A 25,829-nucleotide genomic window follows, 5' to 3' on the forward strand; every position below is an offset into this window, starting at 1 on the left:
CCGGGAATGGGCCAAAATACCGCAGAGCAACATTCGGGCAGCGTGTGACGGTTTCATTGGTGACTTACAAGCCATAATTCTTGCCAAAGGTGACCAATTCCAACAAATCTAAACTTATTCTAAAATTTGATGCTATTTCCGACATTTTTTACTTTTATTCAATAAAATTAAAAAAAAATTGAAAATTATTTGTCGGACTTTGTTGCAGTTTTTAATCTCACCCTGTATATATTTTGTCGGGTCTAAAATGATTATTTCAATGTGTTACGAGCTTAAGAGACCCTCCATGTTATGGTAAAAAAATCACCCTACATATCATCGATTCAAATTTTATTGTTCGTAATATATGGAATAATATGGAACATTCAAAATTGGTGAAAAATGGATCACATATAGTCCAAATAAGCCCAACGCAGTTATAATATTCACTCCGTAACAACGATATTCGGTGAAAGCTGTCAAATATAACTGTGATATACCTCGGATGAGATTTGGAAATAATTCCCATATATATCTCAATTGGATATCAGTTTTTGTGTACACCAAATGTTCAATATCAGCCCAATGTGAATAGATCTTGGGACATTCGACCGAATTCAATTTAGAAGTCGGTATGTCAAATTTGTTGAAAATCGGTTTAGATATAGCTAAAGCTTCATATGGGTGTTTCATCTGATTTTGTGTTAAAGTCCCTTACATTCGTAATATGCAATCCACAACACTGATATTTGCTTCAAGATATCAAATCATGGTCAAAAATACATCTGGTTCAGCATTTGCTAAGGATATAGCTTCCATATATACCTGCATATTCTTTGTTGAGAACTTTTATAGATTGTGTTCAAAAGAACATATTTTACTAACACATTTTTTAATTTTGTTTTTCTTATTATTTTATTCTATGTCAGCATATAACTGACCTATATAATTATTGTTTGCCTTATGCAGGCCAATAGCCTAAATAAAGAAACACCTCGATTGGTTTCACATTGCATGGGTTATTGGCCGAAGTAATTTATTGCTTAGTTAACTTTAAATGCTAGTTTTAATGAATTCAAAAATGTATAAATAGAAGGCAAAAATAAATATTCTTGGTAGATTACAAGAAATTGTAAACATACCAAGGTTACACAATTCAAGTGTTGTGTATATCTGCTTTAATTAATATTAATAAACATTTTTTGGTGACCCCGACGTGATCCTGACAAGGATTACTTGATTCACTCATAAATTTCGAATTTCCCCCCACCAGTGGTAAGGAATTGGAAATATTTATTTGTGAAAGGAGCTAGTTACGTACAACTAGTAGCACCATCTAAGAGCCAGAAACATCTGGAGAAGAAGCCAGTACCTACATCAAGAATCTGAATCAACTGATAGCTAATCACCGTAAGGCGGATACAGGATGGATCTAGCTACAGTAATCGAGCAACAACAAGCAGCAATTGCCGAGTTGAGGAAGGCAATTGCGAACGTAAAAAAGGCTCCATTGGAAAGAAGAACGGTGGAGTTCTACAGCAAAAAGCTCAAGGAAATGGAAGCACTCTGGGCAGAGATCGATCGCAATGAAAACAAAATTCGTGCAGATCCTGCGGCAGAGTCACATCTCCATATCACCAATAACGAATACCAAGTCATTGGTGAAGAGTACAGAGCTGCAATCGACAACATCGAGGCAGACATCAAAAGGGGCAAAGAACAAATGCCTCAGAAACCGCTTCCCGCAACAAGGGAGGGGGTGCAAAAACAATCAGGCCAGTTTACTGCAACCAGCAGCGTGACTGCATTAGTGAGACGTCAGAGGGCTCTAATGCAGTCCATACAAACGTTAATAAGGGGCAATTCAGGCCAAGCTGCTCCCTGTCAGACAGTGGCTGCAATTGAAAAACTGTGGACACACGTGGAAGATATCCACTTCAAAATGTTCGAGGACTTTGATGACCCAACGTTGGTGGGGTACGATGCATCAGCCTACGTTCTCTTAGAGGAAGAGACGTTAAAGTTCAAAGAAAAAATATCGACGCTAACACAGGTCGATCATTCGTCGTCTCAGCAGAGATCAGGCGGAAACTTGGCAAATCAAGTTAATCTGCCAAAAATTACAATCCCTCAATTTAATGGGGATTATTCGAAGTGGCAGACGTTTGCTGACATTTTTGGGAAAATGATCAACGAGCAAGCCTTGCCACAAGTGCAAAAAATGTGGTATCTCAAGGCCAACGTGACTGGGGAAGCCGAGAAACTCATAAGGCACCTCGAGTTGACCGAGGCGAATTACGACATTGCCTGGAAGACACTCCAAGACAGGTACAATAACAAGAGAGCTCAAGTGTCAACTATACTTGAGAGAATGCTAAACCTGCCCAACATGTCTGGCGATAGCAGATCAGTGAAGGACTTTCATGATAGTCTTCATGAATCGTTATTGGCATTGGAGGGTCTTGGAGTAAGGCCAAAGGAATGGGATCCACTCTTAATCCACATCCTAACAAAGAGGATGGACAAGACTACTCATGTGTTGTATGAGCAGTCGATTGTAGATTCGAAAGAACTCCAAACGATGGATCATTTCATGAAATGTTTGAGGAGTCGTTTCGAATCATTAGAAGCTGTCAATGGGATTCAGAAGAGCAAACCGTCAGCAACGACTGCTTCCACCACGATCCGTAGATGTCACATGTGCAAAGGTGACCACCCCCTATATTACTGCAAACAGTTCTTGGCAATGACAGTGTCCGAAAGACAGAAATGGGTTGCTAGACACAAGATGTGTCTAAATTGCTTCAAGGATGACCATCAGGCAAAAACGTGTACAAGTGGGAAGTGCAGGAAGTGTCAACAAAAACACAATACACTTTTGCATTTTTCAACGAGGCCACAAGTAGAGAACAAGTCAGCAGATTTGTCGGTTCAACAGCCGCCAACAGTAGCATCGGCGAATAGATCCCAATCATACGTACTCCTTGCAACCGCACGTGTTGCGATCAAGGCAAATAATGGAAGAAGCTATGAGTTTAAGGCGATTCTGGATTCCGGTTCACAAATTAATCTGGTGTCAGAGCGACTAGTGCAGAGGTTGGGTATCGAACCCATTCAAACATCTCTCTGTATCGAAGGTGTTGGAGGTAGATCAAGAACCGCAAACCACAGGGTCAACGTGGAGCTTAAGTCACTCACCAGCAAATTCAGAACACGCCTAGAAGCCTTTGTGTTACCAAATATAGTGCCACCCCAACCAAGCACTGAGATCGACATCACATCATGGCCTATTCCAGAAAACATAAAACTAGCAGATCCCTATTTTTATCAAACGACCAGGATTGACGTACTACTTGGAGCAGAGTTCTACTTCAACCTGATTCTCTCACAAGAACTTCGAATGTCCAAAGAGCTTCCTATATTGAAGAACTCAAAACTAGGATGGATTGCTAGTGGAAGAGTTCAGGCTGAATCAGAAACTGTGACATGCGCCGTTTTCGGAGAAGATGAACATGCTTTAGAAGATTTATTAAAGATGTTCTGGGAACAAGACGATGTTTGTGAAGACCAGAACTTGACAATAGCAGAGGAACAGTGTGAAAATCACTTCAACCAAAATACAACAGTGAATGAGAATGGTCGGTTTGTGGTGCGATTACCGTTTGCAGACGGCCCTGAGAAAATTTCTGAATCCTTGAATATTGCAGCATCAAGATTCTTTGCGTTGGAACGTCGCTTATCTAAGGATGCAAGTCTTCACGAGCAGTATGCTAAATTTATGAAGGAGTATGAGGATCTGGGACATATGACGAAAATACAATCAAGAGAGGTGCGTGGTAATCATTACTATATCCCGCATCATTGTGTCCTACGCCCAAATAGCAGCACAACAAAACTGAGGGTTGTGTTCGATGCGTCTTGCAAGTCATCATCTGGATGGTCACTCAATGATATTTTGCATTCAGGTCCCAGGGTTCAAGGAGATCTGTTTGGAATGCTGTTGCGGTTTAGACTGCCGAGATTTGTGTTTACAACAGACATTGAAAAGATGTACAGACAAGTGCTAGTCGACAAAAGAGATCGCAAATATCAACTAATCGTATGGAGAAACACTCCAGACAAGGAACTCGAACATTACATGTTGAATACGTTAACATATGGTACGACGTGTGCCCCATATCTTGCTACAAGATGTCTGAAAAGGCTAGCAGATACGAACATACAAAGATATCCATTGGGGGCGATGGTATTGCAAAAGAATTTTTACGTTGACGATTGCATGTGCGGGTCTGACAGTTTAACAACGGCAATTGAGATGCAGAAACAAGTTAATATGTTACTACTGGAAGCTGGATTTAGACTACGAAAATGGTGTGCTAACCACTTAAAACTGCTGCATGGAATTCCTCCAGAAGATAGAGAAGTAGATCTCAATTTTGACAAATCATCAACCAAGGTTTTGGGATTAACATGGATTCCTCAAGCAGACCGATTTTGTTTGAAGAGTGATGTGAACGAATGCACCAAGGTCACCAAGCGGAAGGTCACATCTGATTTGGCAAGATTGTTTGACCCCTTAGGAATTGCGGGTCCTGTGGTGTCAGCAGCTAAGATCTTTATTCAGCAACTGTGGAAGAATAAACTTGGCTGGGACGAGGAACTGCCAGCAGAAAGGGCAGCATATTGGCTATCGTTCCGAGAAGGTCTGAAGATGTTAAATGATTTCAGGTTACCCAGACACATGTTTGATGGAGAGAAACCAACAAAAATTGAGATACATACTTTCGTGGACGCGTCAGAAAAGGCATATGGTGCTGTGGTGTATCTTCGAGCTATGCTGCCAGACGGCAGGCATATAGTCAGACTTCTTTGTTCAAAATCAAAAATAGCACCAATAAAGGAGATCACGCTGCCACGGTTAGAGCTTTGTGCCGCTGAATTGGGAACAAAACTTACTGCTAAGGTCAAAGCCGAATTGGGTTACGAAGATCTAAGGACTATTTATTGGTCAGACTCAGAGATTACATTGTACTGGATCAATTCAGAACCATCAGCTCTAAAGACGTTCGTTGCCAACAAAGTAAAAAATATACAAGGCAGATCGATAAACACTCAATGGCGACATGTGGGGACGAAGGATAATCCTGCCGATTATATATCCAGAGGTATGAAACCAGATCGTCTGTCGGGATGTCTGATGTGGTTCTATGGACCCACGTATCTACATGGAAATGAATCTCTCTGGCCGGGGCCCTTCTCAAAGAATAGAGAAAATCAATCCGATCTTGAATTCAAGACAAAATCTACAGTATCAGCAATTGCCTCACAGAGTGGGTTACAGGATATGATCTATGGAATCAACCACAAGGGTTCATTTAGACGATTACAACGTATTGTCGGTTATGTCCTGCGATTTTCAGAAAGGATAAAGGGACGCAAGCATGGAAGTTCGACAGATGTATTGACACCTATGGAGTTGAATCAGGCGATGCAACTAATAGTCAAGACCGTACAGGTGGCAGATTTTGCGAAAGAAATTCAGCAATTGAGGAAACATGGAGCATTGGACAAATCAAGCTCCATACATAGTTTAACTCCGTTTCTTGATGACAGAGGAATACTTAGAGTCGGTGGCAGGTTGGAAGAGGCAACCTTAGCATACGACACAAAACACCCGATGTTGTTACCATACAACGATCCAATTGTGAAACTCATTCTTAGCATGATCCATTTAGAGAATAGCCACTGTGGCTCACAACTATTACTGGCAACATCAAGACAAAAATATTGGATAATCAAGGGGAAGGCTATGGCTCGCAACATTGTGCAAAATTGCGTAAGGTGCACCCGGGCGAAGCCAAAGTTATACAACCAAATCATGGGAAATCTCCCACCGAGCAGAGTCACACCAGCAAGGCCGTTTATTGTCTCCGGCGTTGACTATTGCGGACCGTTATGGGTCCACTACAAAATACGAGGCAAGAGACCACACAAGGTTTACATTGCTGTCTTTGTCTGCTTCGCAACAAAGGCTGTACATTTGGAAATAGTTACAGACCTAACAACGGAAGCATTTATTGGAGCATTGAAGAGATTTATCTCTCGGCGAGGAAAATGTCAAACCCTATATTCAGACAACGCGACTAACTTTGTAGGTGCTAAAAATCAGCTCGATGAATTCAATAAGGCTGTCTTTGGGGAGAAAGGCAAAAAAATAATAGCGGAGACGTGTTCAAGAGAAGGGATCGATTTCCAGTTTATTCCCCCAAGAGCACCACATTTTGGTGGCTTATGGGAAGCCGCGGTGAAGTCAGCCAAGCAACTGTTGCTTCGCACCACTAATAGTGCATCATTAACCCACGAAGAGTTGGAAACAGTTGTTATTGAAATAGAAGCAATCCTGAATTCCAGACCGTTGACTCCTATTTCTGACGATCCAAATGATCTAGCTGCATTAACACCTGGTCATTTTCTTGTGGGAGAACCGTTAACGGCACAGGTTGACCCATCAGCGAACCAATGGTCAACATCATTGACAAGCAGATGGAAGGTCGTATCTCAAATTAGGCATGAGTTCTGGAAACGTTGGTCCACGGAGTACTTAAATACTCTGCAAGAAAGAAGGAAATGGAGTACACCATCTCCAAACGTGGAACCTGGTCAATTGGTCATTATTAAGGAAGATAACATGCCTGTAATGCAGTGGCCGCTAGGCAGAATAACCCGAACATATAAGGGCAACGATGGAGCCGTTCGTGTAGTCGACGTAAAGACACAAAACGGCGAAATTAAAAGAGCTATAACCAGATTAGCTCCTTTATGGAAAAAGGAAAAGGAACCTCTTCCGCCTATAGAGACCAAGAGTAGGAGTGAAGAGCCATCTCCAAAGCGATTGAAGACGTCAAGCAGCATGCTAGTATCGATGATGCTTGTGGCTTTACTATTTTTACCTCTATGCTTGTGTCATTCGTTCAACATACACAAGTTTGAGAATAAGCCCGGCATCTATTTTGAAGGAATTGGAATCACAAAAGTAGTAACAGCAGAGTGGAAACTGATCACTTATTATGATCTTTCCCCATTTTGGGCAGATATGGATGGCTTTTCTACCGGGATAGGAACCCTTCAGAAGTTGTGTAAGATAGCAGTTGAGAACAGAAGCTGTGAGATACTTTCAGAAAATCTTATTCAAGTACAAAAGCAGTTGGAATCAAATACACTGAACATATTCCCCAGGCGCATCAGGAGAGGAGCTCTAAACATAGTCGGGAACCTCGCACACTCGTTATTTGGTGTCTTGGATTCGGAATATGCGGAGCAAATGACTGTGACAATTGAGAAGGCAAATGAAGATAAGCAACATTTGTTGGATCTTCTAAAAAATCAGACATCTATTATTGATTCAACAATCAACATAATTAGAAAGGACGAAGATACGAGCCAAAGGAACTTCGGCAACATGCAAGTGGAGATGAACCTTTTGGCAAATAAGGTGAAGAAAGAAGAAGATGTTGTAAAGACAACACAATCAATTATGTTTCTCACTTCACAGCTCATGCTACTTTCATCAAGGTTGAAACATATAGAAGATAACTTAATCGACGTTTTAACGGATGCTCATCATGGTCGGATAAGTCCGTTGCTACTTACGCCACATCAATTGCTACAAGAGCTCCAAACCATCAAGGCTCACATTCCTCCATCTCGTGCTCTACCCGTTCGCGAAGATAATGTTTCGGATTTCTTCAAATTAATGAAGAGTAAGGGAAGGGTTATTAAGAACCATATCATATTCGAGATTCGCCTTCCATTAGTGGATCTCCAGCAGTATGATTTATTCAAAATGATCCCCGTACCTATGCTACGATCCGGTCGATTTATTTCAATAGCTTTGAAATCAACATTATTGGCAGCTAACGTCCATCGGGATGAGTTCATATCGCTAACCGCAGAAGAAATGAACAGCTGCATACATACCACAAATGACGTGTTTATTTGCGACAACCAAGCGAAATTTAGCAAAGGCGATCGATCACATTTATGCGAGGTGACTTTCTTATTGAACAAATCGTCAGAAGCGTGCGACTTGCAATCGACCATGCACCACCAAACTTGGAGACAAATGGAACAAAAGAATAAATGGATGTTTACTCTAGCCAATTTAACAGAATTGTCCTTTGTTTGTGGTACAAAAATGACACACCTGGAGGTGCAAGGAGCTGGAACTTTAGAAATTGGGCCAGGCTGCATTTTCAAAGACAACACATTTACAATATACGGTCACTACGAAAACAAAACAACAGTGCACACATCATATCTGAGACTTAAGCCACTGGATTCCATAATCTCAAGCAGTAAGCTTGTCTTGCTCAACAAAACATTAAACAGCACCTATGAAACACATGCTGCTGAACTCGTCACCTTACACCAACAGCTAAAAACTATTGAAATCGGACGCCTTCCACAATTAATGAAATCGACGGCCATTCACCATCATACCATCAGCTATCTAGCTCTTTGCATTGGAATTGGAGTAGCCATATACGTCATTGTCAAGTTTCGCCACCACAGAACTTCCAACAATAACATGAACCCAACACCTACCCCTCGGCAGTCAGTCTCATCATCATACGTCATTGACCAGACAGTTTCTTGAACGTTCCTCGTTCAACGTGGGGGAGAATGTTCAAAAGAACATATTTTACTAACACATTTTTTAATTTTGTTTTTCTTATTATTTTATTCTATGTCAGCATATAACTGACCTATATAATTATTGTTTGCCTTATGCAGGCCAATAGCCTAAATAAAGAAACACCTCGATTGGTTTCACATTGCATGGGTTATTGGCCGAAGTAATTTATTGCTTAGTTAACTTTAAATGCTAGTTTTAATGAATTCAAAAATGTATAAATAGAAAGCAAAAATAAATATTCTTGGTAGATTACAAGAAATTGTAAACATACCAAGGTTACACAATTCAAGTGTTGTGTATATCTGCTTTAATTAATATTAATAAACAGATTGAATTGAATCAATCCTGGAAGCAAATATGGCATTAAGTGAAACTTGGTTCCCATATATCTACAGCTCAGATATATAGTTTTACACCCACAACACCAACACCTCATCACACTGCCCTCATAATAATTTATCACTCATAGGATAACTCCTGCAGTCACATTGCAAGCCACTCGACATTTTTTGTCTCAAAACATAGGCACTCCATTTTACACACACACACGCCAACCCACCTTGCCCCATTCTCATTTAGTCAGAGGTACCCCCAAAAAGAGTGCATCGAAACCACGATGATGCGAAAATGTGAACTTTATTGAAAACAAATCGAACGAACATTGATTGAATGTAAAGCCAAAGCAATCAGCGACTGCCAGCCACTAAAAATCCATGCAAGAGGGGCGAAGAATGATGGAGGGTTGGGGGAAGAGGCCAACCTTCCCAATGGACTGATGTAAAGGCAAAATACCATAATTCCCCCTAAATAACCCTTCGTTCAGAAAACATCCAACAGTTAGGATTTATATTAAGCAAAGGCCTAAAACAACTACAATGGAACGGAACAACGGACGAACGGATGGATGCACAGACGGAGGCTATCTGCAATTAACTTAGCCCGCATTGTGCGAGTAAAGGCAAACAACGACCGACGGAACAACCGCCCGACCGACCGGCCGGACTAGTAATGCTCAATTGAAGCTGCACGACAGAAGTGGTGGTTGGTCGTTTGCTGATAGTAGACCAACCGAATTGTAGCCACAGACTAATGGTTTTTGGGTGGAAATTTGTTTAGGACTTTTTAAGGATCTGCGATAATCACAAGCCATTAATGTGTGACAAAAGAAGTAGCAGCAGCAACAGCAAACACAACGGTGGAATGAGGCTGCAGTGCTAAATGATGGAGTGAATGCAATATTTTGATGTCAAAGGGAAGAAATTGAAAGTGGATACAATAAATTGTTAAAAATATTCAATAAGTGTTTTTTTTTTTGTTCAAAAAAAAAAAAAAAAAAAAAAAATAACCTCCACCCTAATATGTGGGTATATTATGTTTTTAACACCTCGAAATATAAATTTTAGACCCACAAATGTTATGCTTAAACAGTATAAAATTCTATGTCGATTTAGCGATGTCTATCCGTACGTGGAAATCACTCTGGCTTCCGAACGAAATGAAGTAGTTTCATAACATGTTATCAAATGTCTGCAGGACTTTAGGTATTGAAAATCGGTCATGTAGGTCCATATAAAGGTACCTCCCGATATTCGGTATTTTGATGATATAAGCGACGTTATTCACCGTAAATGTTTCAAATTTGGCATTTGAAGTTCGTAATAGATAGTAGAGTCTATTACAGAAAACTGTCTGTGCAGGTCCACGTTTTCGTATAGCCCCCATACGGTTCCCCCTGATATTCGGTATTTTGATGATTTTAGCGACATTATTTACCGGAACTATTAAGCATTTGAAGTTCGTCCTGAATACTACAGGCTATGCCAGAAAAATATCTGTGCAGCCTTATGTCGAAAGTTGCGTATGCAGGTCCACGTCGTCGTATAGACCCTAATATACGGCTACATTCGGTATTTTTAAGATTTTAACAGCATTTTTAATGGATTTTAATTTTTTGAAAATTGACAAATTTGTACCAAATGGTGGAGGGTATTCAAAGTTAGGCCCGGCCGAACTTACAGCTTTTTTACTTGTTATATCTCATATATTTTTACCCTACAACATTATTTGTGGGGGTATTATAAGTTTGATTGGGCCAAAAATTATGTAACACCTCGGTCCCCGACATAGGAAATTATAATTGATCTACCTATCTCGCCGAGCTGAGTCGATCTAGCTAAGTTCGCCCGCCCGTCTGTCTATGTTAATTTGTAATCACGCTACATGTCGCAATTGTGGTCCGGACATCACGAAATTGAAAACGAAGGTGGGGTTAAGGTGAGAATAGAAGCCTATTGCTTTTGGAGATGATTGCTAAATATTTAGGGGTTGAAATGGACCAAAAATAAAAAAATATCCTGATTTTTCTATTGCTCTACAGGTCACCATTATGAACTTATCGACCTGGAATTTATCATGGAATTAGAGTTCCGGGTTGGGCAGAAGCCTACTAATTTAAAGACCATTCGACAATATTTAGCTGGTAAAATAAACCATAACTTTAATGTCAAAAATACGAAAAATATCCCTAAACCGCGAATATTTTCTATCTCGGCCAAACACAAAACGTTCACTTCCGACCATTACAGTGATGGTGATCATCAAGATATGGGATATATAGCAAAATAGATAAAATATACATACATATTTAAAATGTATACCCTTGACGTCTTGTAGGACCAATAGTAAAATTATTTGGCAAATAATTTTGTTGAATATTTTGACTTACTGCGAGCCCGTTTAAAGGGAGTCTTTAAGAATATTTTGAGAAAGTGGCCAAAAATACCCCATTGTCATTCGATTGAGGGTTAAAGTTTTCGATTGGAATAATAGTTGTGTTGTTATCAATTATACCGCCGAAAGCCCTATATACCAAAAATCCAAGGATTCCAAATAATCTTAATTCGAAGAATTCAAAAAAAAAATTAGAAAAAGGAGAAACTTGTCCTATGGATTTAGGATACTTCGTGCCAATACAGGAGTACTTTATATTTAGGTCTACTTTCATAATCTGCTCGATTTTTTCTGAAATAATTTTTTAAGTTTCACAGTGTAATATACGGGACGTATATTTTGTCTCACCACAATTAAAAAGTCGATCTACCTCTGCCTACCTCTCGTGGAGAGGTACAATATTTGGAGTAAGTTCTCCTTCTGCTACCTCTCCCACAAACAGCATATATTTTCAATCCTTTAAAAGCTAATGTAAGAAACCGTATTTATACCAATTTAAAATGTCATAATATTTTTTATCAGATTAACAAGTAAAAAAGATTAACAGGTAAAAAAGCTGGGCCGAACTTTGAATACCCTCCACCATTTGGAACGAATTAGAAAATTTTCAAAAAAATAAAATCCAATAAAAATTCTTTTAAAATCTTTAAAATCTATATATATAAATGTAAGTTGTGTTAGTTACTACGCTTATAACTCAAGATCCGCTGATCTGATTTTAACGATTCATAGAAATTCGGAATTGTCTGTTTTCCGAAAAGGATAATATTCAAAAAAATCGCGTAAAAATGTGATATATTAACATTTCAATTTTGACTTTTGAAATGTACAATAGTAATGTTTTATTTTGCATGATTTTTTTCCATTTTGACTTACTTTTTTCTAATGTACATTTGTTGTGTTTTTTTATATATTTTTTTTTAATTCGAATATTAAAAACAATTTATTTAATTGACTTGATTTCTTGAGAACTGAAATTGATAGCGGGTTGCATGGAATTCAGTCAGATGATATCGAAATAACTTAACGCAGTTAGACCAAAGTTAAAAGATCGCTAAAAAAAACACGAAAAAAGAGATCTCATGGCAAAAATTCTCAAATCGGGAAAAATCGAAAAAAAATTCAATGGAAATTGACTAGATATGGAAATAATCCATCCAATGAGAACTTAAAATGCAAAATTCATTGGGACTGCAACCAGTGAAATACCGAATATGAAGAGCACTGTTATATGCGAACTATACAAAATAGTGGAGCAAATTGAAAATTTAGAAAGAAAAGGATTCATATCCTCGGGATATTCTTCCGATACCTTAAAAGTAACCTTAACTCCCATGTAACGTTATACGGTGACTATGCACTATAATCAGTAATTACACTGCGGGAAATTACACTTGGAAAATTGTTTGGTTGGTACATAAAAATCCCAAAAAGGGGTTTCGGATCAAACGTTTTTAGGGTCCATTTTATATAGCTTAACCAAACACAAAGGGTCGGTCTAAATTGATGTAGTCCCTCAAATGATGTAGCCCCTTTCAATTTCCTCAAATGTTGGTAATTTGAGATTTTAGGAAGAACAACACATTTTTTCAAATAATTATAAGAATAGGACAATGCTTTGGTATAACCCTTATATGTGGACCTATTTCTTTCATATTACAATAATCCGCCCAATGAGAACTCAAAACGCAATTCATTGGAACGGCAATCAGTGAAATACCGAATATAAAGGGTTCAAAATGGTAGAGCGAATTGGACATTTAGGAAAAAAAGAAAAAAACTTCCTAAACTTTCAAGATATCTTAAATCGCTTTTGCAGGTCATGATATATGACCCCCGGATAAGGGTACAATCCTTTTTCAAGTATAGTTTACATTTTAACCATATTTTACTCATACGCATTTTAGCAAAAGTTGGTAATTTGAGAAGAAACCATCCTCGCAAAAAATTATCACGTTTTGGCATAACCATCATATAATTTAAGCTATATACGGGGTTTTGGACATTTTTTTCATTTTTCAGGCCTTTATTTGGCATCTTTGTTTCTACGGGTGTAAAAAACCTCTTCTCATAATATTTTGACTTTTGGAGTGGAGCCCATCTTGCTCTTGATCACATTCATCAATTGATTTGGCTAAAAAATTGTATTTAGGCTACTCTGGGTTGGAGAATCGTCTTACAGATAATTGTCCTCATAGGCATTTATTTGAGTATAGTTCCCACATTAGTGTACCCGCAAATCCACTTTCCTAACCAAGGTTTGGTCAGAAAAGAAAATTTGGTATACTATTGAATTTTTAACTAGAATATTGGTTTGGAACGTAGATGTGGGATGTACGTCTACATGCCATAAACTCCGAAATATCAAATTGTGGCAGAAACATGAAAAAATTACGAATATTATTTTTTTGGATCGTTATTGAATTATACTATGAAGAAAAATATGGACTTTATGGGTTCTCCAACGCACAATTTTAATGACAAAAATAAATTAATTCCTATATTACGGTAATGAGTGTAAAAGACCAATTATCTTTGACTACTTTGAAATCATTCAGATCAGTGTTCTATAATGCTTTAAAAAATATGCATTAAAAACTAAAAGTAGGGGCCGGCAACGCGGACCGGGCCAGCTAGTATCTAATATAGGAAGGTGCCGATATATGGGGGGATATACGATATTGTGGACCTATAAAGACAAATCTATGTCTGCGTATAAAGTACTCACAAGGAACTCCGTGTGTGGATTTTCAGACAATACGATTGGAAAATGTGGCTAAAATCATCAAAATACCGAATATCGCGGGGTACCGTTATATGGGAGCTATACGTTATCGTTAACCTATATAGAGAATTCTCTGTCGGTGGGTAAAGTGCTCACAAAGAACCCCTTGTGTACAAAGAACCCCTTGTGACCATTCCGTTGAAAAATATGGCTAAAAACATCAAAATACCGAATATCGGGGGTACCGTTATATGAGGGCTATACAATATCGTGGATCTATATAGATAATTCTCTGCCGACGTATAATGTACCCACAAGGAACTCCTTGTGTGGATTTTCAGACAATTCCGTTGAAAATGTGGGTAAAATCAGCAAAATACCGAATATCGGGGGGTACCGTTATATGGGGGCTATACGATATTGTAGACCTATATGAATAATTCTCTGCCGAGGTATAAAGTACCCACAAGGAACGCCTTGTGTGGATTTTCAGACAATTCCGTTGAAAAATGTGGGTAAAATCATCAAAATACCGAATATCGGGGGGTACCGTTATATGGGGGTTATACGATATTGTGGACCTATATAGATAATTCTCTGCCGAGGTATAAAGTACCCACAAGGAACTCCTTGTGTGGATTTTCAGACAATTCCGTTGAAAAATGTGGGTAAAATCATCAAAATACCGAATATCGGGAGTACGGTTACATGGGGGCTACACGATATCGTGGACCTATATGGACAATTCTCTGCCGAGGTATAAAGTACCCACTTTGTTGGGTCTAAAATGATTATTTCGATGAGTTACAAACGGAATGACGAACTTAATATACCCTCCATACCTTTTTTGGTGGAGGGTATAAAAAAAAGCAAGTTAAAAAAGGAGTAAGTTCGGCCGGTCCGAACTCTGAATTCCCTCCACCATTTGGAACGAATTAGAAAATTTTCAAAAAATAAAATCTATTAAAAATTCTGTTAAAATCTTTAAAATATCGAATATCGGAAGGTGCCGATATATGGGAACCTATTTAGACAATTACCTTTCAGGGGTTAAAGTGCTCACAAAGAACTCCTTGTGTGGATTTTCAGACAATACCATAGGAAAATATGGCTAAAATCATCAAAATACCGAATATCGGGGGTACCGTTATATGTGGGATATGCGATATCGTTAACCTATATAGAGAATTCTTCGTCAGGGGGTAAACTGCTCACAAAGCACCTCTTGTGTACAATTTCAGACAATTCCATTGAAAAATGTGGCTGAAATCATAAATAAACCGAATATAGGGGGGTACCGTTATATTGGGGCTATACGATATCGTAGACCTATATAGACAATTCTCTCCCGATTTATAAAGTACCCACAAGGTACTTCTTGTGTGGATTTTCAGACAATTCCGTGGAAAAGTGTGGGTAAAATCATCAAAATACCGAATATCGGGGGATACCGTTATATGGGGGCTATACGATATCGTGCACCTCTTCCAAGGGATAAAGGACATACAAGGAACTCCTTGTGTGGATTATCAGACAATTCAATTGAAACATGTGGCTAAAATCATCAAAATACCGAATATCGGAGAGTACCGTTATATGGGGGCTATACGATAAAATGGACCTATATAGATAATTCTCATCCGAGGTATAAAGTACCCACAATGTATTCCTTGTATGGATTTCAGACAATTCCGTTGAAAAATGTGGTAAAATCATCGTATATCGGGGGATACCGTTATATGGGGGCTATACGATATCGTGGACCTATATAGATATTTCTCTTTCAAGGGATAAAGTACCTACAAGGAACTTCTTGTGTGGATTATCAGACAATTTCGTTGAAAAATGTGGCTAAAATTATCAAAATACCGAATATCGGGCATACCGTTATATGGGGGCTACACGATATCGTGGACCGATATAGCCCATCTTCGAACTTGACTTGCCTGCAGACAAAAGAGAGATGTGTGTAATATTTTAGCTTTCTATCTTAATTTGTTTAGAATGTATCGTGATTACAACAGACGGACGGACAGAGCTAAATCGTCCTAGAATTTTATTTTCAAGAATATATATATACTTTGTTGGGTCTAAAATGATTATTTCGATTAGTTACAAACGGAATGACGAACTTAATATACGCTCCATGCTATGCATGATGGAGGGTATAAAAATTTAAAATTATGGCGTTTGACTTTGTTGCAGTTTTTTATCTCACCCTGTATATCTTTACTCGATCTTAAGTTCATTGTGCATGAAATGGTTGTTATAAGCCTGAATTGTATGGATTTTGGCACATATGAACGAATTTAGCCTGGAAGAAAGTGGAAAAAATTTGATGCAAATCTGTTAGGATATATTTCAAGGTCCCATATACGAGTAAATGTTTCACCCGATCTTGCATTTTACTCCCTCACACCCGTAAAACACACTCCACAACAACGATATTTGGTGCCAACTATCAGATACCTCTGCTAAATTTTATAGAGTTCGGTTCATATTTGGATATAGCTCCTACATACATCTTCATCCGATTTCACGTTTATTGTGCCTAAAACGGGTAATACAAGCTGAAATAGGATGGGTTTTAATATATATCGGTTCAGACACAAATACCTCCGTAAAAATGAAGTATAAATCGATCGGATATAACTCCGATATATTATTTTTTTTCGGTTTTAAATTATAACTGATTTAAAACCATATGCATTCAAAAACAATCATATGTGATCATAAGATCGTATGATTTAATTCTCATAAATTCAACACACTAAATATGCAAAGTGATGTAGGGTACCATAAAGTCGGTTCCGTCCGGCTTTTAGACTTTCTTTACTGGTTTCATTTTGACTTACAACACTATGTGTTTGGATTATTTTATTCGGGTCGCAATTATCATCCGATCTTCACGAAAGGACATGGGCAGGTTTAGGATCAGAATAGAAGACTATTTTTTTAAAGATGTTCGAAAAATATTTTAAAGTTTAAAATGGGTCAAAAATTTAAAAATTGTCTTGATTTTGTAGTCGCCCTACAGTTCTCAACTAAGGAATTTTTAATGAGATAAGAGTTTAGGACAGCGCTGAAATAGGGACTACTAGTGGGAGAGGGTACAAAGGTCAGAAGGATTTGGAAAGGCAATGCGAAATCCACACAAGATTCGGATAGAAGTCGATCGAAATTACAAAAAAAAAAAAAATGCGTAAATCGCTATTATTTCGCTCTGTAACAATCTCCACACGTCAAATCAAGAATGGGTATTTTTAGTTCGGCATCCGAATTGAAGTACTCACATTTCTAGAGTTCAAATTTTAAAAATTTGTAGAAGTAATATACAATTTTCATTTTCCATTTCAGTCCCTTGACTGCAACCCTTAATACAGTGTACATTTAGAATTTATATCCTCGAAAAGATATGTCAGTTACAGCACCCATTACCAAATTCTTTTATTTCTTTTCATTTCAATATCCACTTCATAAGTCTTATACATTTATGTATGGATACCCATATGTGCAAGTAAATTGCCTTCTTTGATACAAATCCTTTTACTTTTCATATTTGAACCATTTTCAAAGCTTTTGAACCAAGTCATACTTCAGTTATCCAGCCCAAACTTCCCGTTCCGTTTTGTTACAATATGCTTTTCTATGGTGCTGTGTTTTTTTTATGTTCGGGATATTTCATCATTGACTTCCGCTATCATATGCCATCTCTCAAATCGAAACCAATACATATACACACACAGACGTACATAGCTTTTTACTTTGTCCTTTGGAACGAAACAAAAATATTCAAAACTATAAAAATCAAATAGCATTCAAACGTGAACTCAGACTAACTTTGAGTATGTGCGACCACAAGAGCAGCTAGCTAGTCAAGCGTTCTAAAAAGAGAACCATTGAAGTTGTTGCAATGACTGGCTGACTGTATTGACTAATAAAAAAACTAAAATTGAATTTCTAACAAAATATTCGAAAAAAAAGAAGGAATCACACAGAGTAATCAAACAAATCAAAAGTAACTGAGGACTCATTTTTTTCATTTTTGCTTCCAACCCAAAAAAAGAAAATTTAGATAAATGTTAAAATTCAAACAAATTGATTGATTGAAAATCCACAAAAATAAAAAGTGAAAAGGATACTTTTGTAAAATTTAAATTCTAACTTTGCACAAAATTGCTGCAATTAAAAGAGAATGTTGAAAACTAAAATTTCAATTGAAATATTTGTTGGTGAATAATGAAAAAGCAAACGAAATGCTTCAACTTCCATCCATAGACATCTCCTCCATATTTTCTTTATTCCCTTATTTAAAATTCCAAGGATACCACTTGCATTCCGAAATATGATTTTTTGGAAATGTCAAATGCATTTCTTGAAAATGTGAAAATTAATCGATGGATTACAAGATTTTATTTCCTCGGTTGCTGTGATGGCATTGCATTTTCCATTTGCACTTCTAGTTTTCGTTTGGCTTTTATATTAAGATTATTTAAGTCAGAAAAATAGGAAGAGAATAGCGAGATTGACGCCAACTATGTGACACTCTATAGTTAGGGGAAACACGTTCACGAAAATGTTGTTAATTGTCAGACGAAATATTATCGATAAGCTACACACTCATCCTAAACCCCAAAACTTATATTCCAGATCTATTATTACGCTTCCTACGAAATTTGATGCTTTTTGTACACTGATAGTCGCTTCCAAAACCATTGCATTTAACTCATATTTACCCATGTAACGTGATTTTCCTATATGCTGAGGTAAGCTCAGCTGTACCCAAAATCTCCATAGACCAACTAAACCTGGAGTGCAAATCAGATGATTTATTATACCCTCCACCATACTATGGAGCGTATATTAAGTTTGTTATTTCATTTTTAAGACCCCACAAATTATATACTGGGTGAGATAAAAAAGCAACAAAGTCAAACGCCATAATTTTTACATTTCTCAAAATTTGGAATAAGTTTAGATTTGTTCGAATTGGTCACCTTTGGGACGAATTATGGCCGTCAAACGGTCAATGAAACCGTCACACGCTGCCCGAATGTTTCTCTGCGGTATTTTGGCTCATTCCCGGAGAATCGCTTGCTTGCCAAGCAAAATTTCAAAAATTCTCCAGACACAATAGTCCAGCGGATTGGTATCCGGAGATTTTGGTGGCCATTGTGCGCTGGAAATGCACTGGAAATGAAGCGAGAAACCTCATTTTGTAACCATTCTAGGGTGCGCGTGCTGAGTGCGATGGTGCTGAGTGCTGTTGGAATGTCCAAGGTCTGCGCCCAAAATGTTTGCGCGTTCAAGGATTTCATATACCCTCCAGAATATTATCGCGATAATATTCTCTTCCAGATTTCACCACATCAGCAACGTCGAAGTGTTCAGAGCATACAGAAGACGTTGCTTTAAATTCTAACTGGCAAACTTTACACCATTCTGCCTTCGACACTTCAACCTTTTGAACCGAAGAAATTGTACCCCTTCCTGGAACCTCTTTCTTTATGCATATTTGGCAAATTCTCATGGAACCTCTTTCTTTATGCATATTTGGCAAATTCTCATTTTCAAAATTCACAAATTTACTCCATTCTGCCTTCGAAACTTCAACCTTTGAACCGAAGAAATTGTACCCCTTCCTGGAACCTCTTTCTTTATGCATATTTGGCAAATTCTCATGGAACCTCTTTCTTTATGCATATTTGGAAAATTCTCATTTTCAAAATTCACAAATTTTTCTGTTTATTTATAATTTATATAGATTTGTCTTCAAAAATCCTTTAATAATTTAGATTATTTCGATATTTTTTGACAAGAACGTCACAATTTTGTTTTTGTTTTTATAGGACGAATTCAGAATATATTTTGACGGAAAACTTGGTCGTCAGATGGTCTTACTGGCCGACCTTATATAGGCCTTGTTCTAGTCAAAATTTTAAATTGGTAGAATATGTCCCCATCCTTGCAAAACACTGTCAATATAGGTCTTAGATTTGGTATAGCCCCCAAACTGCGACCAACTTCAGACGGCTGTCATTTCTAGACCACCCGCCCGACAGCTGTTAAAATTGTTCCAGTGACAGCTCATTATATTGTTTACAAGCGCACAAAAGCATTTTCGTGAGAACTTTCCAGAAAAAAAGTTATTCGTGATGGAATTTAAGCGTGATAGCGCGATTACTTTATATTTGGCTGGAAAACCACAAGAGGACCAAGAGGCATGTGAGCTGAACATATCCCATATTCCTTTCGGAAAATATTGAAAAATGAGCTCGGGATAAAACCATTGATATTCCAAAAAGTGCAAGAATTTACACCTCAACAGAAAGAAAGGAAAGCTAAAGGGTTGCTTCGCTTGTTCAAAAGTGGTGAACTGTCGAATTTGGTTTTCTCCGATGAGAAAACATTCGTTGTCCAGCAGTTTGTAAACAAACAAAATTATCGTGTTTACTTGCCAAAAAGGTCAGCTGAAAATGTGTACCTTCGGTTGGCCACCAGAACTCAAGCGCCGGCCATGGTGATGGTGTGGGCCGACATAACAGCCGATGGTCGCTCTCCGCTCATATTAATCGACCGTGGCATCAGAATATGTGCCGAAAATATTCTGGAGGGTGTATTGAAGCCTTGAGCACGCGAACATTCTGGCCGCAGACCTTGGACATTCCAACAGTACTCAGCACCATCGCACTCAGCACGCGCCACCCAAGAATGGTTACAAAAGGAGATTCCTTCATCGCTTCATTTTCAGCGCACAATGGCCACCAAAATCTCCTGATATCAATCCATTGTGGACTATTGTGTCTGGAGTATTTTAGAAAGCAAGATTTGCACTAAAAAATCAAAGTGGCGATCGGCTCAAGCAAGCGCTTCGCCGGGAATTTGCCAAAATACCGGAGAGCAACATTCGGGCAGCGTGTGACTGTTTCATTGACCATTCGAAGGTCATCAAATCTAAACTTATTCTAAAATTTGAAGCTATTGCCAACATTTTTTTCTTACATTCAATAAAATTTAAAAAAATATACAAATTATGTTGCAGTTTTTTATCTCACCCTGTACAGGCTCACGTCTTCATATAGGCCTTTATAAAATGACAATTATGGTGTTCAATCAATCTAATCATGTTCAAATGCAATAAGATGGATATGGAATATAAGTTGGCGAATGGACTTCAGAGCTCCTCGGGAATTCGAAGTAGAGTTGTTCAGTTGACAATCGAGAATTCGACATTTACGAGTCTCGTAGGCAAGAGGATGATTTGAAGGTAATCGGGTACTTCAATGAATGGTAATCGTGCTGACGAATGGTTGATAATCAGGGTTTATGAAGTAGGTAGTTGGTATGTTAATGTCCAGGTCTTCCGTGACGGGTTGGGAAGAGAGTTCCCTGTTGGGATACAAGGAAGAAAATGCTCAGGCCGCCTTAGGTTGTTCGGATTCGACGGCTCCACGTCTGTTCGGCAAGCAACTGTCCAGGCCTTCTGAGATGAATCAGGGGTCGGCAGCTCAGTGATGGTATGTTCGACAACCGATGTATAGGCCTTCGCAGATGGATCGAAACGGATGGACTTGGAATTTTGAAATACTGATTCCGGTTTCACTTTTAGTATAAAGGGTTGAGATTTGAAGGTGGATTTGGAAATAGGCACTAAAAAAAGTATAAAAAATACTAAATGCTGTTAAAGAGTAGGAAGAAATAGAGCTGGAAATCTGAAACTTGGAATGAGGCCACTGATGCTGTGTAGGAGATACGGACCAAACGGTTTTAAAAGTACTAAAAACCACTAATTTGATTTGATATTATGTCAACGGATATAGAAAATCTTGAAATTTAATCAGGTTTGGGAAGTTGGTTTTGTTTGTGAAAATCTAGGAAAATGTACTCAATAACTATATTAAAGGACTGTACTAAATAGTACTAAATTTCGGTGTCCTTTAAGTTTGGATGAAAAAATGAATGGGAACAAATAAAAAAGCTGTAAGTTCGGCCGGGCCGAACTTTTAATACCCTCCACCATTCGGTACAAATTTGGCAATTTCCAAAAAAAAAAAAAATAAATAAATAAATAAATAAAATCCGTTAAAAATTCTGTTAAAATCTTAAAAATACCGAATGCCTATACGACGACGTCGACCTGCATAGGCAACTTTTATCAAAAGTTATTACAATATTTAAATGCGAAACTTGAAGAAAAATCTATTTATAATGTAGCTAATAACATCAAAATACCGAATATGGGGGGTGCCGTTATATGGGAGCTATACGAAGACGTGGACCTACATGACCCATTTTCAGTTCTATGCTAAAGTATCTATTACGAACTTCAAATAAGACAAACTTGGAACGATTCCGTTAAATAATGTCGCTAAAATCATCAAAATACCGAATATCGGGAGATACCGTTATATGGGGGCTATATGAAGACGTGGACCTACATGATTCATTTTTGACTTAGGATGTAGTATCTATTGCGAACTTCAAATACCAAAATTGGAACGATTCCGTTAAATAATGTCGCTAAAATCATCAAAATACCGAATATCGGGGGGTACCGTTATATGGGGCCTATACGAAGACGTGGACCTGCACAGATAATTTTCTGTCTTAGGCTGTAGTATCTATTCTTAACTTGAAATACCAAATTTGAAACAATTCCGGTGAATAATGTCGCTAAAATCATCAAAATACCGAATGTCGGGAGGTACCGTTATATGGGGGTTATATGATAACTTGAACCTACATGGCCCATTTTCGAACTTAACCTGCCCACTGGCAAAATATACACGTGTGCCAAATTTTAGCGTTCTATCTCAATTTATGCGAAATATAGCGTGATTACAACAGACAGACGGACAGACAGACAGACAGACGGACATAGCTGAATCGTCTTACAATTTTACGCTGATCTAGAATATATATACTTTGTTGGGTCTGACATGAGTATTTCGAGGAGTTACAAACGGAATGACAAAATTAATATACCCTCCATAGTATGGTGGAGGGTATAAAAATGGAAATAGAGGGTTTTGAAGAGAAGGTAGGTCAACTTTGAAAAAATTGCAAGTATAGAGGTCTACCTGTTTGGCTTGTAATGTCAGAATTACTATCAAAACAATAAAAAAGCAAACAACTTGTTGCATTGATTTTGAATAAATAATTTAAAACCGCGAAAACTGAATGAATGGTCAAAATTTATTTTCAATATCATGTTCTATATATCTCTTATGGTTTATTTCGCGACAAAAACTGTAGATTTTGTCGATGCATTCGTTGCAATAAGCATTTTGAAAACACCCGAATTTGAATGTTTTCTGAACAATTTTTATTTTTTTTTTTTTTTTATTATTGAAAAGAAGACACACACATAAGCAAATGAAGTTGACATATTAAGCCAGAAAAATAAAAAAATTTAAATCATATGGTAGTTCTGCCCTATCTTAAATTCATTGTACCATGGGTACTACCTTGTGTATAGGGTGAACGGATAGTGCTAGAAATCTGAAATTTGTCATTCGTATGTGTGTAGGGTTGGTATTTAGAGGTGGCTTGGAAAAAAGTACTAACTAGTACGACAAGTACTAAATGGTACCAAATTTAGCGTAGTGTATTGGAATAAAGCTGGAGTAATGGAGATTTCTGGTTAAGAGAAATATTTAGATATAGCAAGTTGTAAAGAATCGCCGACTTGTTTCTCAAGTTATGACAAATATAAGTATTGGAAATTGTGATCCTTTGTGAGGTATCAGAAGGAGTTTGCAGATATATATCATCTTCACTTCTTAGCAAAAATATTTGGATGTTTGAAATTTGAAGAGAGTTGGATGCTTAATTCGCTTTCTTTCAGCGTTTTGCTTTTCAAAATTCTTTTACCTCTATGGGGGAGGTACCAGAAGAACGGTACCAGTGCAGCGGAGTTCGAACTCAATCTAATCTTGACAATATTATTCCGATGTACCAAGTTTAGATCAAATCGGATACACTCTTGGAGAGTTATCGTGCGCACCAGCCAGTCAGACAGACAGACGGAAGGACAGACATCGCTAGATCGACTTCAAATATCCTGAAACGGATTTGGTTCAAAGAGACATGGGGTCTAAAATAGTTATTTTGAAGAGGCACGTTTTGGCCGTATCAAATACCCAGGGGGCTGGGGTATAAAAATGTTTACATAAAAGTTTTGGTAAATTTACCCCGCTAAATATTATCTTATGGCTATCTAAAATGCTATGTTTCTACCCTGTCCTATATGCGAACCTCATGCGAAATTCCACGTCGATTGGTATTAAGTTGTGACCTGTAGCGCTACTGCAAAATCATCTTGAAAACCTGTAGGCCTTTGTTTTGTTCTAACCAAACCACGTGCAAAATTCCGTTTGGATAATACGATCTATCAGCATCAATATTATGAACAGAATTCACATTTTCATATATTTGTTATTTCGCCGGGTTTAAACATATTCGCGGTTCAATGCAAATTTTGCTATTTTTTAAACAAAGTTAGGGTACATTTAATCCTTTAAACTTTATCCGGTGACCATCCATCTGCATGCAAAACTTTTTCCCGCCGAGTGGCCTATAATTGTGACCCTTAAATATTTTGCGATCATATCCCCCAACAATGAGATTCTATTCTGACACTAACCCCAACTCCACGCCGAATTTTCTGAAAATTGGGACAAAATTACGTTTACAAATTAAAATGGATAGACGGATGAACACACATAGCTTGAGCTCGGCGAGATGGGAATATCGATATGTAATATGGTGGAATAAACGACCAATATTTCGTGATGTTACAAAAAAGTATGACCCAATCAAACTTATAATACCCCCAACACATAGTATTGTAGAATTTAACTATTATCACCCATTTTAATTTTTCCCAAATAATAATTTGAGTATATTTTGAAAAAGCCTACTGTGGCCTACAACGATTTTTATATAAAAGGCTTAATCTTAAATTTTCTGATATAGCGTACCATATGGTCGGCTACGTCCTACAATATACGTTTCTTGGGTGTTATTATTCCTCAATGGTATTGACTTTAGTATTTGCACTATGCACATTTTCCATTTAATCTAAACAAACAGCCACCAACATTCGCAAAAAAAAAACCAACAAACAAAACAAACAAAGAAAAAATACTAATTAAAATACCACAAAAAATTGCTATAAATATTTATGGAATAAATCAATGTTCACAGTAGAAAATAAAAACTGAAAGGAATTGCAATCAAATGAAATGGACGAGAAGAGGAATAACTTAAATCATGGAAAATTGATTTTATCAGCACCTATTTAACGCCTCTGCTTCAATAACTCCAGCAACCAGAAGCAAATTTCTTCTTTCATTCGCATACATCAATGTGGATGAACAGAACTTGAAATGAAGAAAGTTATCAGACATTTAATTTGAATTTAAAAATAAAGTGATTTAAAGGGGAAATACAATTTCTCATACTTTATCTGGGCATTGTTTTTGTTGAAATCGAGTAGTTGGGGCATTATGGTTCAAAAATATAATATTAAGATTATATTTGGATAGCAGTACCAAGGATAGTCTTAGAAAGAATACAGTTTGATGGTGAAAACGTGATATTATACGTCAGGAAAATATTTTAATTTGTCATTATGTTTGAGTAATATATTGTAATTTGAACTCAAATTTCATTGTTTATTGATATATTTCGAACCAA

At 37.5% G+C, this 25,829-nt stretch overlaps 1 protein-coding gene across 1 annotated transcript in view; it reads left to right on the plus strand.

Moving 5' to 3' along the window:
- Positions 1–1,405: 1,405 nt before the first annotated feature.
- Positions 1,406–25,829, plus strand: part of LOC101899726 (uncharacterized) — a 43,611-nt gene continuing 19,187 nt past the window's right edge. The window contains 2 exon segments of the mRNA XM_059130236.1: positions 1,406–6,842; positions 7,071–7,750. Coding sequence (XP_058986219.1) covers positions 1,406–6,842; positions 7,071–7,750 — 6,117 coding nt within the window.

This window comes from Musca domestica, unplaced genomic scaffold, assembly GCF_030504385.1.
Source record: "Musca domestica strain aabys unplaced genomic scaffold, Musca_domestica.polishedcontigs.V.1.1 7, whole genome shotgun sequence".
Classification (NCBI taxonomy): Eukaryota; Metazoa; Arthropoda; class Insecta; order Diptera; family Muscidae; genus Musca; species Musca domestica.